A 15,778-nucleotide genomic window follows, 5' to 3' on the forward strand; every position below is an offset into this window, starting at 1 on the left:
GTACGATGGCGGGCCTTCTGGCAGCATCCAGGTCGTCGGCATCTCTATTGACAAAGTCTCCTCTCTACCCACAACTCCTGTAGTGTCTTGGAAGCCGCTAGTGATTGCTAAAGGTGAGGCTATGCATATCTTGGGCCATTGACTGCCTCTATTGATTAATAGCAATCATTGTCCACAAGTTGATGTAGAAACACCTTGAAACAATAAAATATAGATTGTCTATAAATAGCACTAGTGGATATAGTACCTGCCAGGGACTCTTAGTTCTGTTGGCCAAGGGCAAAACATAGAGAAGTTGGCTTGCAACTTAAAGATCTCTGTGCATCCAAGCCGAGTAAATTGGCAACCAGGCAATTTCGGTCACTCTTCTAGCTCCTTGCAATCGGCCATTTTCCGACACTGATTAGCTGCCTAAGTACTCGGTTAGTACGGAGGGAATCTCTGCAAAGGATACGACAATCTCGCCTTTGGGACTAGAGGGTGTTGGTAGGCCGGCACTGTAAGGTACGCCACTCTCCCTGGGCAATCATCCTCCTTTTCTACCTTCCCTAGACACTTGTAGGTGCTACAAAGCTGCTCCCCAAGTATGAGATCCATGACCAACAGGAACTCTATGCTACTGCTGAGCCTATACTATCATGCAGATCATGATCACTACGCCGTCCCAACAAGCGAGACCTCGGCATGGTGATGGGGTCTAGTCGTCTGGATTCCTCAAGGTAGATGGAAGCCGGATGCTCAATGAAGTTCTATGTAGTCAGATCACAGTATCATGAACGGGACTTAGAGCATACTATTCATGTGATGGACTGCCCAGGAGGATGAATGTTGGCCGTAGAACAAAGGATGGGAGACACCGACTCCGTACCAGTTGACCAATTCCAGCCTGAGCGGAAGATTGCCAAGAAGGCATGCACGGGCCACATAGTTCTTCTCGAGCAGCAATTCCGCCGCAGCTCGCGATCTTCTTCACCTGCCCAAATGTCACTACCTTAGTGATTGTTCGAGAATTCCTTCTTTAAATAGGGTACGTCTCTATTGTTTTCTGACTACTTCTTTATTCGGCTTTTAGTTCCTCACTAATCCGACACTCGAAAAATTCTAGCTCCTTGGAACCTTGACAACTTGAACAGCAACTACGATTCCGTCGCAATGTACAATCCCTACCAGCGTATGTCTTTTACTCCATTTATTAGCATCTGTGTGCGACTATTCAAGCTCGAGAAACGTGTACTGACATCTGTAGCCCCTGGCCTCTATGGCAGGCCCCCAGAGTACGGAGCGTATCCCGGAGCGCCTCCAGGCATGGGTGAGTCCACCATCTCTCCAAATGCTCCTGCCATCTCAAGAATACTATACTGACTTCATAGCCCCTCCCCCCGGTATGGTAGCGCCTGGAACCACCCCGCCCCCGGGGATGCAACCGGCGAACGCCCAACAGACTGGTCGACCTGCTTTTCCCCCCAACTTCCAACCCCCTCCGAACATGCCCAACATCAACTTCTCCGCCCCCGTTATTCGACTCGGCACCTCGGGACCGTCGAAATCTGCTACTCCGGACACCAACAAGGAGCGTAGCGAGGCTTCGGGGAGGCGGACAGGTCTGGGTTCCACAAGTCTCGAGTCCCAACGTCAAAACGTGCGAGATGCGATGATGCAGCTGCAGCCTCCTACGCGAGAGGAAATTGTGCGAACCCTTTTCGTTGGTGGAATCACGGAGGGCGTTGGTGGCGATGAGGGCGTGGAAAGAATCCTGCGTTCGGCAGGCAATCTTAGGCGTTGGATCCGCGCTACGGATGCAGACGATAAGCCGTGCAAATTCGGTTTTGCAGAGTACGAGGACCCCGAAAGTCTAGGTACTGCTGTTGAAGTGCTAAAGGACGTGCAAGTGCCTGTGAAGAGACAGACGCCGTCAGAGGGTGATGAAAAGGAAGAGCGTGAGGTGGAGAAGAGCACTCTACTGGTACGTCGAGGCCTGGCAATGCGAGATGACAACGCTAACGGAAGGCACAGGTTGTGGTAGACGACAGCTCGTTGAACTACCTAGAGCAATACGAAGCCAGCAGAGGTGACCAAGACCCTGCTGAGCGCCAGTCACGGTTAGATGCTGCACGCAGTACCCTTGCTACTGTCCTGGCGGACTTATGTCATCCAACATCTCCCACTCAAAAAGAAGATGTCTCAGCGATTGACCGCGAAGGGGATACCGCAATGAAGGGTACGGAAGGCCATAACGATGGTACAGGAGCTGAGGTCGTGACCATTCCCATCACCGTTGAAGATGAACTTTCCGATATCCCTCCTGAAATGAGAGAAACAGTCGCGAAAGAGATCGCCGCTTTCCGTGAACGCAGCAACCGCCGCGACATCGAACGTCTCAAGAGAGAGGAAGAAATTGAATCGATGGAGAGAGCACGCAATGCAGGTTCACGTATCAACCGACTGGCATCTCCTCCTCTTTCCGCCCCTAGCGGACCTGCTGCTGGCGCCAATGGAGTTCCTCTCGGCCCTCGGGACCGTAGCATGTCTACCGCGCCGTCTGGCCCCAAGGGTTTTGGCGTGCAAGTTCCCAAAGACTACCAAAAGGGCGTATCTTTCGTCAACGGAGGCTCTATCAATGGTGCCACTATTGCCTACATAGACCGCGAGGAAGAAGAGTCGGATGCTAGCGATGAGGAGCTGGAGCGTCGGCGTCAGGAGAAAAAGGAGGCGGAGCTGGAAAAGCAATTCCTCGATCAAGAACGACGCTGGTTGAACCGCGAACGAAGCCGAACTGCCGCTCTGGAGCGCGAGAAGAAGAGGGATAAGGAAGAGGACGACAAGGTTCAGGAAGTACGTGATGAAATGGATAAACGGTACGGAGAGTGGAACGATGACAATGAGGCCAACCGCAAGGTGGACGACTACTATGCTGATCGCGGTGCATGGCTACGTAGTCGCGCAGCCTACCGAGCCCGCGAAATCAGCATGGATGAGGCGGATCGTGCGGCGGAAGAGCGCGAACGGGCCCGGTCTGTCCAGCAACGGGAACAGGCTCGTGGTATGGCAGACGATTTCCTTGCACGACAGGCAGAGGAATTGGAGACCCGGAACCAGGCCCCCAGAGAGCCACAGCGTTTCAAGCTCTCTCTTGGAGCTGCCGCGCAAAAGGCCCAAGCTGCCACGACCCGTCGGACTGTTGCCGAGGTGGAAGGGTTGCTGGAGGACGAAGAAGAGCCTCAAGCCACGGCCAGACGGCCTCTTATCCCGATAAAGTTCGACAGCGCCGCCGAAGCTGCGGGTCTCTCCGACGAGGAGCGGGCGCAAGCTGCCCGACAGTTGGCTGCCGAAATCCCTACCGACAAGGATGGACTCTGGGGCTGGAAAGTCAAATGGGAGTTTGTGGACGAAACCGTGGTTACCGACCAGCTCAAGCCGTTTGTGGAGAAGAAGATCGTGGAGTATTTGGGTGTTCAGGAGCAGATGCTGGTGGATGTGGTAGAAGAGCATGTTCGCAAGCATGGCCACCCCCAGGAGCTTGTGGAACAGCTAGAGGAGGTAAGCTAAGCCTGTCCCATTTTGTTTGTTATTCCCTACACATCTGGACCTGATGCTAACTCTGATTTACAGGCACTCGACGAAGAGGCCGAGGTGCTGGTCCGCAAGCTGTGGCGGATGATCATTTTCTTCTCGGAGAGCGAGAAGAGAGGTCTGTCGGGGTAAATGGTGCATACGTGCTATCAAGGTTCGACGTACGAGGAAATCCCCCATTTCGAAGGAAATGCGGACACTGTCTCCGAGCCCATATTTCTGGAGACTGTCTGCCCATGCAAGCAATAGTGACTGAATTTGATATCCGCTCCTAGGGGCAAACTGCATTCTTGTGACTGGCCAGTTCTTCTACCTACGGACCTCCCATCCAATGTAGCGTAATCTCGAGCCTAGCCCATAGTCTGTTGGAATCAGTCCAATTAATCTAAATCCCGCAAGTCACTGAAATGGCCCCCGAACCCTGGGGAGGCGTACGAGAGACGGGTTTATTTTGGCCGGCCAGCGACGGGCTGTGAGTGGCGGAGAAACCCAGCCCACGGCCTGGAGCAATTCCTCCGCCAATGAGGGGCAGTTCCCCACACTGCGTGGAGGGGGAGGGGTGCCCGCGCGCCTTGTATAAGTACGCCCCGCCCGGCTGCTATCCTCTCACGCTTCATTATCCTTGTCGGTTTCTCTCAATTGTTTCTCGTGAGGTTGCGGGTGTCTACAGCAGCATTCAACTGCCTCTTTTTGCTCCTTCATATCCTGTGTTGACGTGGGAGCTCATCCTTCAACCGCTGCCCCGCATTGCAGTAAATTGCAATTCTTCCCCGGAAAGGCTCCCTTTCCAATTCCCTCTAGAATCAATTGAACCAGACCAGCCGACACCATGGTTAAGATCTTGAGTTTTACCACACGGGACGTGAGGTTTCCTGTACGTCGCATGCACATCCTCGAGTCACCTATCTATCCTACAAGCTAATCCAGATGACAGACCTCCCTCGATAAGACCGGCTCCGATGCTATGAACGCAGCAGGCGACTACTCCGCCGCCTACTGCATTATTCACACCGACTCCGAGCACGCTGGACACGGCATGGTACGCATACGCTCCATATCCTATTCCTATACCCATTTCAGAACTAACCTAAATAAACTTAGACCTTCACCATTGGCCGCGGAAACGAAATCGTCGCCGCAGCCATCTCCCTCCTCGCTCCTCTCGTGGTTGGAAAAGACCTTGACGAACTTACCGCCGACTGGGGCAAGACCTGGCGTTACCTTGTCTCCGACAGTCAGCTCCGCTGGATTGGCCCCGAAAAGGGTGTCATCCACCTGGCCCTCGGAGCCGTCGTCAACGCTCTTTGGGATCTTTGGGCTAAGACCCTTAACAAGCCTGTCTGGCGCATCGTTGCGGACATGACTCCTGAGGAGTTTGTCCGTTGCATTGACTTCCGTTACATCACGGACGCCATCACACCTGAAGAGGCAATCTCCCTCCTTAAGGAGGTTGAGTCGGGCAAGCAGGACCGTATCAAGGAGGCAGAACAGAGCCAGGCTGTCCCGGCTTACACTACCAGTGCCGGCTGGCTCGGATACGGTGAAGATAAGCTTAAGACTCTTCTGAAGGAGAGCGTGGAGCAGGGATACAAGCACTTCAAGCTGAAGGTTGGTGGAAATGTCGAGGAGGACAGGAGGAGACTGGCCATTGCCCGTGAAGCTATCGGATACGATAGGGGCAACATCCTCATGGTTGATGCGAACCAGGTACGTTAACCTTACCCCGTCTACTTCCTACACCATAATCAATGCTAATGATTTCACGAATAGGTCTGGTCCGTCCCCGAAGCCATCACATGGATGCAACAACTTGCCGAATTCAAGCCCTGGTTCATTGAGGAGCCCACCTCCCCCGACGATATCCTCGGCCACGCAGCCATAAAGAAGGCTCTCCAAGATACCCCCTACGGCCCTATCGGCGTCGCCACTGGTGAAATGTGCCAGAACCGTGTTGTCTTCAAGCAGCTTCTGCAGGCAGGAGCTCTGACCGTCCTTCAGGCCGATGCGTGCCGTGTAGGTGGTGTCAACGAGGTTCTTGCTATCCTCCTTCTCGCTCGTAAGTTCGGTGTGCCGATTGTGCCTCACTCTGGTGGTGTTGGATTGCCCGAATACACACAGCACTTGAGCACAATCGATTACGTGGTTGTGAGCGGAAAGAAGAGTGTGCTGGAATATGTGGATCACCTGCACGAGCACTTCGTACACCCGTCGAGTGTCAAGGATGGATACTATGTTACTCCCCTAGAGCCGGGTTACAGTGTGGAGATGAAGCCGGAGAGCATGGATGAGTTTTCGTTCCCGGGTGAGGAGGGCAAGAGTTGGTGGAGGACAGAGGCGGCCAAGCCGATTCTGGAGGGTCCCCGGATATGAGAGGTTGATGGATGGTCTGTATATATGTGATACGAGTTCTTATGTAGAAAGCTTTAGAATTTCATGAGCTGCTTTGATGACAGTGCATCTAATTTGCAAAAAGTGTTATGGTTTTTTTTTGTCTTGTTCCTGCGTTGTTCTCGATGTTTTATATAGTAGGTATACTCTACACTCGTAGCAGTTTAATAATACAATGTTTGGAGTGCTTAACCGCAACCTACCCGGTGCAGATTAAGGATGGGCTTGAGCTTCCAATTATTAGCCTTCGGACGCACACAGCTATAAGCCACCAGTATAACATGCTAGTGAAATATACCAAGGGGATGTGATCTTCACATCCATGCGCAGCTCGTCCTAAATATACCGGTTTCTTTCAATGACTGGTAACCCGCGACTGCATAATGCAGTTAAAGAATCGGCAACCCGCACCAATCTACCGCCACCGTATGCCGAAGATTTTGAGCGCCTGTCCGACTCCGGGTTTCTCGCGAGCTTGTTCTAGGACAACTCGGGAATGTCCTACACACGTCAGTCCAAATACTCTCCAAGTAGAATGTACGCGACTAACCCGGCACCTCCAAAGCAAGAAGCTGATATTCCCATTCGTTGTGGTCCAATGGCTTCATCATGTGCACGAAAACGGTACCGGAGTTAAGGGGACCCTCGACCTATCAATAATCAGCAAAACATCAATATCCCAGACGAGGAACAAGCGTACATGAAAGTTCATCTTCAGGTGTTCGCGACCCAACCGGTCCTGATATATAGAAGTCCTACCTCCCAGTTAGCATCACCCAACCCCCGATACAAAGGGACATTATACGCGATAGGGCGGCTCCGCGCCCATCTGCTCCAGGTATTATCGCCATAGAACTTGATCTCCCTCCGGTCACCAAGAAGATCCGTACAGCGCGTGTCGTCCTTGATGCGCTCGACAGCTTTTTCAAACTGCCAGGTCTTGCTGTTCGGAGAGAAGACCTCCGTATACAGCAGATAGAAAACTCCACCCTGCCCATTGTCAGCCCAACCCTCGTCCAGCAATATCCACCATGGTCCTTCTCACCGTCAAAACGGCACCCGCGACAATAACAACAAAGTTGAGCGATTGCTGCGTCGCGCGCGCAACCTTCTCCCTCCCGCTCAGCTCTCCCCACTCGTAGCGTCCATCATCCGACAAGATCGTGACGTTTCTCCGTTTCGGTGCCCCCGATCCTCCGGTCTGGGTAGCATAGCAGCGTGCTAGTTGGGTCGTGCGGGGAAGGCTCGGACGTAGAAGGGCCGCGGATATCCGGGGCAGGGCAGGATTAGGTCGTAGGTGTGGAAGCATTGCGGCGGTTGACCATCACCCAGGTCCGCATCGGATTAGGAACGTTTCAGGGCGGCGAGGAGCATGGAAAAGCCGATATAGCTGTCGGATGCTTTCATAAAAATGTCGAGGGAGAGCCGTGGTCCATGGCCGTGTGGGGATCGGGTGGGTCACGTGGGCATCCACTTCCGGTGTTTCAGCCGCCGTAGTGAAAGTTTCGGTACGGATGGGGGCGGCTGTATTTGCAGTACGAGCTGGGGAACTGAGGCATCAGGACCGTGACGGTGTTCCTGGATGTCAGTCAATGATGGTGCCAGTCAATGCCAAGGGGGGTTCAATTGACGTATCATGATCCGTAGCAACCTTCAGCTCGGAATGGCGATTGATATTGGTATGTTGATTCGCCACTAGCGCTGTCTTGTAGGTGCCACTCAAAATTAAGGCCCGAAGTTAAAAATACCCGATGGGGGTTGCAATTGAGGCAGGGTCACCACGGCGCTCCCAAACCGACCACGTTCGCTCTCCCGCTCGCATTTTGGATCCCTCTTTCTTGTCTCCCTCCCCGAAGACCTGCCATCCGATTCCGCCTGCAGGACTGTCCCTCTCCCTCTCGTCGGGTCCTTTATCCTATCCCTCCCTTCCTTCACCATGAGTGCCTCCAAGGCGGAGTCTCAGAAGATCTTTGAGAAGCTAAAACTCAAGCCCGCAAACAAGGCGCGCCGTGCCCCTCCCCGCCAGCCTGTCTGTCTGCCCGGCCAGCCATTCTGACTTCTGCGTGACAGATCTGCTTCGATTGCGGCTCCAAGAACCCAACATGGTCGTCTGTACCTTTCGGTATCTACCTGTGTCTGGACTGCTCGGCTCACCACCGTAACCTGGGTGTCCACATCTCGTTTGTCCGCTCTACCAACCTCGACCGTACGCAGCATCGCATCTCCTGAGATTACAGCTTGTCGGTGCTAATGTGACACATGCAGAATGGCAATGGGAACAGCTCCGGACTATGAAGGTCGGTGGCAATGAGTCCGCTACCAAGTACTTCCAATCGCACGGTGGATCTGCCGCTCTGGCTAGCAAGGACCCGAAAGTCAAGTACACCTGCAACGCCGCCGTGAAGTACAAGGAGGAACTTAAGAGACGGGCTGCACAGGATGCGCAACAGTTAGTGGTTCCTGATTTTCTACACTGGGTCTCGGTCTAATTACTCGTCCCACACACAGATACCCCGAGGAGGTTGTGATTACAGACATTCCTGCTGGCACTCCATCCAACGGCTCCAGCACACCAGCCGGTGAGGATGACGACTTCTTCTCCTCATGGGACAAGCCATCCATCAAGCGCCCAAGCAACCCTCCTTCCCGTACCGGTACCCCTCCGGTTGTCAGTCGCACTAGCTCTCCGTTCCTGAACTCCGGCGCAAACGGCTCGCGTTCCAAATCTCCTTTGTCCGCCTCCGACAAGGACAGCGCTTCCCCTGCTCCTACCGCCATCCGGTCCAGTGCTGCCGTTCGGAAGACTGCGTCGACCACCACTGCAAAGAAGGGCAGTGTGTTGGGTGCCAAGAAGGCCCCCAAGCTGGGAGCTAAGAAGATTGTCGCTGCGGAGTCCATCGATTTCGAAGAGGCCGAGAGAAAGGCTAGGGAAGAAGCCGAGCGCATTGAAAAGCTGGGCTACGATCCTGAAGCTGAGAAGGCGGAGGCTGATGCCAAGGCCAAGGCTACTAGCACCGCTGCCACGGCGATCGCTTCGCCAACTCCTATTAGCCCTAGCAAGAACACCCAAGAACGCAGCTCGGGTGATGTGGAGCGCCTTGGAATGGGACTTGGAAGGCTAGGGTTTGGACAAACTGTTGGCGCCGCGAAGCCCCCTGCCCCGAAGAAGTTGGGCTTCGGTGCTGTTCCTTCCAGGTCTGTAGCTGATGGTATGTTTACTTGCATCGTTTAGTCTTAGCTATGGGTTTACAGGCTAACTGTCTACAGACGAAGAGCTGAAGCAGGCTAAGTCCCGATTTGGCAGCCAGAAGGGCATCTCCTCCGACGAGTTTTTCGGACGGGAACGATTTGACCCTGCTGCGCAGGCCGAGGCTAAGGACCGTCTTCGTCAATTTGACGGTGCCACTGCTATCTCTAGCAACTCCTACTTCGGCCGTCCTGAGGACGAGCTTCCCGCTGCGGACGATACCTATGGAGATCTTGAGAATGCCGCCAAGGACTTTGTGCGTCGGTTCGGTATCACCGCGGGCGATGACCTGGAAAACCTGACGCAGCTTGTCGGGGAGGGTGCAACTAAGCTGCAAGGTGAGTCGATTTCCCATCAGTGTGCACCGTATTCTTACTCACAGATCAATCTAGGCGCTATACGCAGCTATCTGAACAGCTAAGCATGTGCACTTCGAACACCACACCGATAACGCTTTCAATTCTTACCTCCGGCTTATCCCGACCCTTGTTAGCCAGCTTTATACTCGATCTCCTTCACATGTGGCGTTTCTGTCTCCATCTTCTATTCCCCTGATTAGTACCCTCATAAACAGATGTCTTTCGACGACGTGGTTGGCGCAGTGCCCCCGTATGATTAGAACTGCTGGACATCAAAAGATGCGTTTACTGGGATGAACGGTCCAGGTCGGTTCTCTCGCTCTCATCAGTGCCGTTCTTCTGCGTTAGTTAAAATCATTAATTGTCTTCCATTGAACATTTTGACAACCTTGGATTCTTGTATATTTGTTGAACACGAGTAGGTTACGAGTGCTAGAATCAAGTTGATGAATTGAGACATTGAATTGCTTCGACATGCAGACCACAGATGATCAAACACTCTGCACCCTTAAGTTAAAGTAAGGCCTACTTATCTCCCTCGTCTGGTATACAGCACTCGGGGCGCACCTTCCTCCTTGCCAGTCCCTCCATCAACAATTGCCCTCGACCCATATATTCCCCAATGAAACCTACTTCCACCTCTGCACCCTCGTTCTCTCACCAAACATACCCATCATTATCTACCAACCATTCCTAGTTATTCTCCTACACTATTTACCCCCTTCAATCCTGATCCAACCCCCACTGGAAGCCATGTTCAGCCCATCTGGCAGCGCCGCTGGAACTGCGAATTCTTCTATGCCCCCAGCAATCCCCGGTAGAGAAAATACAACGCGGAACATCACCCACCAAACCTACCTAATCTCCCACGTCTGGTTCTACATCCCACCAGGTACAGAGGATCCTCATGTCCGCGTCTGGCCCCAATACCACCACGGTCTGTGGGTCCAGAAATCCGCCCTTGGCACCGGTGACCTCCACCACGTCATCGGCAGCATCTCCGATATCGAAGGCATGAAATACGAATGCAAAACGTACACCCAAAATATCATCAGCGAACCCACCTTCTGCAACCAAATCATCATCGGGTACCTGACTCCAGCCGTCTACGATGACCTCAAAGAAACGTTCAGCAAATGCCCTAGACCTACTCTACAGAAATTCTGGAATCATTCGACAGGGACCACGGAACCCGCCGATATGTCGTCTGCTCCTATTGAGTTTTACACCGAGAGGCAGCTGGTAAACTTTCGGTTTCCGGCTTTGACGACCGGTAAAGAATTTGTCGAGGAGCAGTTGTTGCGGAAAGCCTGGGAGCTTATTGTGCCTTTTGATGTGGTCGATATGAATCCTTCGGGGTTGTTTCCCCAGGATCAGTGGATACCACAGGAGCAGTGGTGGGCTTGATGATTTCTGTGCTTGGTTTGCTGTTTGGTTGGCTCTTGAGGTGGGGGTTATGTACTGCCCGTTCTATGAGATGTCTGGTATTGTGGGGTGGCTTGGATTAATGGCTGGGGGTGACAATCATTTGGATTTGATAAACTCTTTGATCACCCGTTTGCAGGATTGCTTTTGCTTGGGTCTTGGATTGATCAACTAGATAGGAACCTTATTATTCCTTGCTCACTCCGGGCTTGTCTCTCCGTAGGTACAATATGACAATGGTCTACGGTTATTCTGTATGAGATGTTCCAGCTTGATCTCTATTCGTATATGGAGGTGGAACTTTCCCTCCAGGATCGCCGCGGTTGAACCCTTTCCAGCACCATGCATGCCCAAGAAACCCATTCTGTCCAAATCCTACCCTCCTTCTACACCTGGTTCTATCCTCAGCGCATTATTTTATAGTTGAATATACAAGGCCCAGAAAACTTTTCACATCCATCCTTCCACTCACTTTCACAGAATCCCCCGATAAATCGCATCCGATACCCTCGCAACCTGCCACATCTCCTTCACATCATGAACACGCACGATATCCGCCCCACCAGCAACACTAGCCGCCACGGTAGCCGCAGTGCCCCAAGTGCGTTCACTCGCTTTCTGCACGCCCGTCAACCGTCCCACGAAACGCTTCCGACTCGGACCCATCAACCACGGGAAATACTCCAAGCCCTCGATACCCGTCCGGAACTGTTGCAGGTCCCGGAGTATAGTGAGATCATGGGGCTCATTCTTGGCGAACCCGAGACCCGGGTCCAGAATCATGCGCCAGCGACGAATCCCAGCTGCTTCGGCGGCAGCGACGCGCTGAAGGAGTTCGGTGCCCACGTCTTGGATGACCCCGTTCGGGTAGTCGGTTAGTTTGGTCATTGTGGAGGGGGTGCCGCGCATGTGCATCAGGATTACGGATTTGCCGGTGCGGGCCATGGTAGGGAGCATTTCGGGGTCGAGGAGGCCTGAGGATACGTCGTTGATGATGTCGGCGCCGGCGGCACAGGCTTCTTCGGCTACTCGGGCCCGGTAGGTGTCGATGCTGATGGCGATGTGGGCTGCTTCGGGGATCGTGGTGCGGATGTGTCGGATTGCGGGGATCACGCGGGCGAGTTCTTCGGCTTCGCCGACGGGGGAGGAGCCCGGACGGGTGCTTTCGCCGCCGATGTCGATGATGGTGGCGCCGGCTTGGATGAAGTTGCGGACGGTGGTGGTAAGGGTGGTGAGGTCTTCGGAGGAGTGGATGCCGCCGTCGGAGAAGGAGTCGGGGGTGAGGTTGAGGATGGCCATTATGTGGCTTGGGCGGTTGGGGTTAGTTGAGTGGATGGCGGGGAAGTGGTTGGATATAGGAGTTGTGGAGAATGGGGTTGGCTCTGGGGGTGGGAGGGTCTTGAGGTGTGAGAGGTAGCTTTTGGAGTGGCCGAGGAAGGGGGGAAGTTCATGAGGGATGAGTCTGGATGGTTTGCTCGTTAGTTGGGGTTGGGTTGTGGTTTTATGGGGTAGTTAGGCTTACTGGCATAGGGGTCGGAGGACAAAGTCGCGCTCGAGCATCAACTGGTGCGGTATGTAGAGACGCTCGTGAGAGAAGATTTGCTGGTCATAGAGGAGAATGTCGAGATCGATCGAGCGTGGTCCTTTATCGATCAGTTTTCTCCTTCCTAGGCCGATTTCGATGGCCTGTAGGGTGTCCAGCAGGTCCATGGGGCTGAGGCTGGTTTCTACCTAAGAGGGGGTTAGAATGGATGAAGCTTGAGGGGCAATGGTATACATACCTCACACACTCCATTGATAAATGGATCCTGATCGAGGACGTACATCGGTGCTGTCTCGAAAAGGGAACTAGTCCTCCTGATCCGGATGCTGGCTCGCTCCAGCTCCCGACAAGCGGCCTCGATCATCTCAATACGATCCCCCACATTGCTCCCAAACGCGATGAATGCGCGATGGGTGGGGGGGTGTGTTGGATCCATGCTGCTGTTGAATAGCTGTGCTCGGCTAGTCGAGAGCTTGCGGGTGAGAGAGAGGGGCTTCAGAGTTTCATGGCTGAAGCTCTTTGGGCTGATGCCTGCCAATGTGTCCTTGGTAAGTCGACTTGCGTGCAGTGGTCCTGAGCGTGAATTAGTCTCAGCCTTGGTGCAGTATCAGGTGAAGGTCGGTGAATTTAAGCCAATCGCAGTGTAGCATATTTGTCTTCCGAAGATGGGATGCATAGAGACAGCAATCCTATATGTGCATCTAGAAGGGATCCGTACCAGATATAGACAGACTTCTATAGAGTTAGTTAGACAGTTATGCGCTTTAATATTATCAGAATACATGCCTTTCTACCAAACTGCCATATAATCTCTTAGTAAGAGGCCTACCTCTTGATGTCTGAGAAGACACCAGGCTTGTGGTGGGAAACCGGCATGGATGGAAACCCCGAGTGGCCGGTGTCAAGGGGGCGACATTGCGATGCCAGGTCACAGCTGGCCTGGGTCTCATATTTACTAGGATCGCCACGAATCTCAAAGGTAAAGTGCAGAGGCGAGATCTACAGCGGAGCCGACAAGAAAATACGTCATGCGACGGGCCGCGTGAGGCCCGAGACGCGCGGTCAGCTGACCCTCGACACCTGGCGGCCTGATGCCTTTTCACTGGGGGCCTTAGGCATCCGGGGGTTAAGCGGGCACCCCCGCAGCGGGTATTATCGATCAGGTGGTTCGGCAGGAATGTCGGGGTGTGGATACGGGATCAGCATTCAATAGCCTGATCAGTGATCAGTTGTGATCCGTGACACGCTCTGGGCCGAGGCTTCTGGGGACCGCTTGTCCTCGGCTCCCCCCGACCAGCGCCTTTGCTCACCTTTCTTTATAACTGCTTCTTTGGTGTCCTAGACCTCCACCTCTTGGATATTCGCAAACTGACACGTCTCCTCCATTAATTTTCCGTCTGTTGTCAACCCGATACCCTTTTGCAGCTCTTTAACCCCAGCAAACATGGCCTCTCCTCGTAAGCTTTCTCGCCACCGCCTCTTTACACCATCGTCGATTATAGCGACTTCTTCAAAGCGCTTTATGCTAATTTCAATCCGTTTTTTTAGAGAAAATCCGTACGACGCTTACTGATCTGCTCAAGATCAACCACCCTGTCCTGCTGGCAGGAATGAACGTGGCCGCCGGTCCCAAGTTGGCCGCAGCGGTCACCAATGCCGGTGGCCTGGGTGTTATTGGAGGTGTCGGCTACACCCCCGACATGCTCCGTGAGCAGATCGCAGAGCTCAAGAGCTTCTTGACCGACAAAAACGCCCCCTTTGGTGTTGACCTGCTGCTTCCTCAGGTCGGAGGAAGTGCCCGCAAGACCAAGTGAGACTCGCACGTGATTGTATGACGAACGGCAACCCCCGATGCTAATCCGCGTTCTATTCTTTAGCTACGACTACACAAAGGGCAAGCTTGACGCGCTCGTCGACATCATCATCGAAAGCGGTGCTAAGCTCTTTGTCTCCGCCGTCGGTATCCCTCCCAAACATGTTGTCGACAAGCTCCATGCCGCAGGCATCCTCTACATGAACATGATCGGCCACCCCAAACACGTCCAGAAGTCCCTCGACGCCGGCGCGGATATCATCTGTGCTCAAGGTGGCGAGGGTGGTGGTCACACTGGCAATGTCCCCACGACGATTCTCATCCCTACGGTGGCTAAATTGTGCCAGGGCAAGAAGAGTCCCCTGACCGGACTTCCCGTGCAAGTTGTCGCTGCAGGTGGTTTGTACAACGGCAATTCGGTGGCCGCTGCCCTGATGCTTGGTGCTTCCGCCGTGTGGATCGGTACTCGCTTCATCTTGGCTGATGAGGCCGGCGCTCCTAAGGCTCACCAGGAGGCTGTCCGTACTGCTAGCTTCGATGACACTATTCGCACCATCATCTTCACGGTAAATTTCATTCAAAATATGCTCGTTGATGAAAGGCTAATTCGTCTAGGGTCGCCCCCTCCGCGTCCGTAACAACGAATACATCAAGAACTGGGAGGAGAACCGCCAAGATGAGATCAAGCAGCTCACGTCCAAGGGTGTTATCCCGGCCGAGTACGACATGGAGAACCTGCCCGATGATGTTGACGATGAGACCCTTGAGAACGCTCGTCCATACCTGATGGGCAAGGTTGCCGCCGTTGTCAACGAGAAGAAGCCCGCGAAGGCCATTGTTGACGAGCTTGTGACTGACGCCGCCGCTCTGTTGCAACAGGGCAGCAAGATGTTGGCCAAGTTGTAGATATTCCACTCAGATACCATTCACATAATCACATGCCATTTAAGAAACTAACGAAGCTTGTTGCTTAATGATGTTATTTATTCTTCGTTACCGCGATTACCCTTCTTCTGTTGGAGACTAATGGCGCTATTTGGAAATGTCCTCTTGTTCATGTTATCCCTTTAGGATTAATAGCTCTACACTTGCTTCTACTACCAGCATAGCAACATGAATTGGTACACAGTTCCAGAACAGATATCCAAGCATCCCTAGTTACCTTTCACGCCTTTCGACTGAATCTTTCGCTAAACCACCACCCACCCATAACCTCCCCTACTTCATAAACAGACAACTAATGGGCCCTACTCTGACTTGTAGTCCAAACCCCCGCCAATACCCAGCAAAAGGTACGTTTCAGTCTAAGTCCATCAGAAATCAGCCATCCCGGTCGCAAACCAACCGTTCCATTCCTCCTCCGTGAGGGAAATAAAAACCACCAGTCCAGACTATCTTCCAAGCCCCCACCGTCCTACCACAAATGTCACACA

At 53.3% G+C, this 15,778-nt stretch overlaps 7 protein-coding genes across 7 annotated transcripts; 5 read left to right on the plus strand and 2 right to left on the minus strand.

Moving 5' to 3' along the window:
- The first annotated feature begins 980 nt into the window (after positions 1 to 980).
- Positions 981 to 3,866, plus strand: BO94DRAFT_538707 (uncharacterized protein). The gene is made up of 6 exons (XM_025612544.1): positions 981 to 1,027; positions 1,106 to 1,171; positions 1,247 to 1,309; positions 1,371 to 1,963; positions 2,014 to 3,537; positions 3,610 to 3,866. The coding sequence occupies exons 2-6, from the start codon at positions 1,153 to 1,155 to the stop codon at positions 3,700 to 3,702; spliced, it is 2,292 nt and encodes a 763-aa protein (XP_025463738.1). The 5' UTR covers positions 981 to 1,027; positions 1,106 to 1,152; the 3' UTR covers positions 3,703 to 3,866.
- Positions 3,867 to 4,198: 332 nt separating this feature from the next.
- Positions 4,199 to 6,032, plus strand: BO94DRAFT_538708 (mandelate racemase/muconate lactonizing enzyme family protein). The gene is made up of 4 exons (XM_025612545.1): positions 4,199 to 4,444; positions 4,505 to 4,609; positions 4,672 to 5,277; positions 5,341 to 6,032. The coding sequence occupies exons 1-4, from the start codon at positions 4,400 to 4,402 to the stop codon at positions 5,938 to 5,940; spliced, it is 1,356 nt and encodes a 451-aa protein (XP_025463739.1). The 5' UTR covers positions 4,199 to 4,399; the 3' UTR covers positions 5,941 to 6,032.
- Positions 6,033 to 6,050: 18 nt separating this feature from the next.
- Positions 6,051 to 7,564, minus strand: tim21. The gene is made up of 5 exons (XM_025610265.1): positions 7,004 to 7,564; positions 6,764 to 6,948; positions 6,659 to 6,713; positions 6,509 to 6,608; positions 6,051 to 6,459 (listed from the first exon to the last, which is right to left on the minus strand). Exons 1-5 carry the CDS (start codon positions 7,265 to 7,267, stop codon positions 6,374 to 6,376), a joined length of 690 nt encoding a protein of 229 aa, XP_025463740.1. The 5' UTR covers positions 7,268 to 7,564; the 3' UTR covers positions 6,051 to 6,373.
- A 182-nt stretch (positions 7,565 to 7,746) lies between these two features.
- Positions 7,747 to 10,026, plus strand: BO94DRAFT_524445 (ADP-ribosylation factor GTPase-activating protein). Its single transcript, XM_025610266.1, has 6 exons — positions 7,747 to 7,960; positions 8,029 to 8,164; positions 8,224 to 8,407; positions 8,467 to 9,167; positions 9,226 to 9,543; positions 9,598 to 10,026. The coding sequence occupies exons 1-6, from the start codon at positions 7,895 to 7,897 to the stop codon at positions 9,624 to 9,626; spliced, it is 1,434 nt and encodes a 477-aa protein (XP_025463741.1). The 5' UTR covers positions 7,747 to 7,894; the 3' UTR covers positions 9,627 to 10,026.
- Positions 10,027 to 10,362: 336 nt separating this feature from the next.
- Positions 10,363 to 10,971, plus strand: BO94DRAFT_474496 (uncharacterized protein; the record flags this gene model as incomplete). Its single annotated transcript, XM_025608515.1, has 1 exon — positions 10,363 to 10,971. The coding sequence occupies one exon, from the start codon at positions 10,363 to 10,365 to the stop codon at positions 10,969 to 10,971; it is 609 nt and encodes a 202-aa protein (XP_025463742.1).
- Positions 10,972 to 11,103: 132 nt separating this feature from the next.
- Positions 11,104 to 13,416, minus strand: BO94DRAFT_500038 (folic acid synthesis protein). Its single transcript, XM_025609404.1, has 4 exons — positions 13,319 to 13,416; positions 12,771 to 13,264; positions 12,512 to 12,720; positions 11,104 to 12,451 (listed from the first exon to the last, which is right to left on the minus strand). The coding sequence occupies exons 2-4, from the start codon at positions 12,966 to 12,968 to the stop codon at positions 11,464 to 11,466; spliced, it is 1,395 nt and encodes a 464-aa protein (XP_025463743.1). The 5' UTR covers positions 12,969 to 13,264; positions 13,319 to 13,416; the 3' UTR covers positions 11,104 to 11,463.
- A 387-nt stretch (positions 13,417 to 13,803) lies between these two features.
- Positions 13,804 to 15,470, plus strand: BO94DRAFT_538712 (nitronate monooxygenase). The gene is made up of 4 exons (XM_025612546.1): positions 13,804 to 13,989; positions 14,081 to 14,342; positions 14,410 to 14,911; positions 14,961 to 15,470. Exons 1-4 carry the CDS (start codon positions 13,977 to 13,979, stop codon positions 15,249 to 15,251), a joined length of 1,068 nt encoding a protein of 355 aa, XP_025463744.1. The 5' UTR covers positions 13,804 to 13,976; the 3' UTR covers positions 15,252 to 15,470.
- Positions 15,471 to 15,778: the final 308 nt, after the last annotated feature.

This window comes from Aspergillus sclerotioniger, assembly GCF_003184525.1.
Source record: "Aspergillus sclerotioniger CBS 115572 chromosome Unknown BO94scaffold_30, whole genome shotgun sequence".
Classification (NCBI taxonomy): domain Eukaryota; kingdom Fungi; phylum Ascomycota; class Eurotiomycetes; order Eurotiales; family Aspergillaceae; genus Aspergillus; species Aspergillus sclerotioniger.

Coding starts and splice junctions, on each gene's coding strand:
- BO94DRAFT_538707 (XM_025612544.1), top strand. Junction 1,964..2,013: donor TGGAGAAGAGCACTCTACTG/GTACGTCGAGGC, acceptor CGGAAGGCACAG/GTTGTGGTAGACGACAGCTC. Junction 3,538..3,609: donor TTGTGGAACAGCTAGAGGAG/GTAAGCTAAGCC, acceptor TCTGATTTACAG/GCACTCGACGAAGAGGCCGA.
- BO94DRAFT_500038 (XM_025609404.1), bottom strand. CDS start 12,968: ATGGATCCAACACACCCCCCCACCCATCGCGCATTCATCGCGTTTGGG. Junction 12,721..12,770: donor TTATCAATGGAGTGTGTGAG/GTATGTATACCA, acceptor ACCCCCTCTTAG/GTAGAAACCAGCCTCAGCCC. Junction 12,452..12,511: donor GTCCTCCGACCCCTATGCCA/GTAAGCCTAACT, acceptor CAAACCATCCAG/ACTCATCCCTCATGAACTTC.
- tim21 (XM_025610265.1), bottom strand. CDS start 7,267: ATGCTTCCACACCTACGACCTAATCCTGCCCTGCCCCGGATATCCGCG. Junction 6,609..6,658: donor ACCTGAAGATGAACTTTCAT/GTACGCTTGTTC, acceptor GATTATTGATAG/GTCGAGGGTCCCCTTAACTC. Junction 6,460..6,508: donor TCTTGCTTTGGAGGTGCCGG/GTTAGTCGCGTA, acceptor TGACGTGTGTAG/GACATTCCCGAGTTGTCCTA.
- BO94DRAFT_538708 (XM_025612545.1), top strand. CDS start 4,400: ATGGTTAAGATCTTGAGTTTTACCACACGGGACGTGAGGTTTCCT. Junction 4,610..4,671: donor AGCACGCTGGACACGGCATG/GTACGCATACGC, acceptor AAATAAACTTAG/ACCTTCACCATTGGCCGCGG. Junction 5,278..5,340: donor TCATGGTTGATGCGAACCAG/GTACGTTAACCT, acceptor TTTCACGAATAG/GTCTGGTCCGTCCCCGAAGC.
- BO94DRAFT_538712 (XM_025612546.1), top strand. Junction 14,343..14,409: donor GGAAGTGCCCGCAAGACCAA/GTGAGACTCGCA, acceptor TCTATTCTTTAG/CTACGACTACACAAAGGGCA. Junction 14,912..14,960: donor TTCGCACCATCATCTTCACG/GTAAATTTCATT, acceptor TAATTCGTCTAG/GGTCGCCCCCTCCGCGTCCG.
- BO94DRAFT_524445 (XM_025610266.1), top strand. CDS start 7,895: ATGAGTGCCTCCAAGGCGGAGTCTCAGAAGATCTTTGAGAAGCTAAAA. Junction 8,165..8,223: donor CCGCTCTACCAACCTCGACC/GTACGCAGCATC, acceptor TGACACATGCAG/AATGGCAATGGGAACAGCTC. Junction 9,544..9,597: donor GGGTGCAACTAAGCTGCAAG/GTGAGTCGATTT, acceptor AGATCAATCTAG/GCGCTATACGCAGCTATCTG.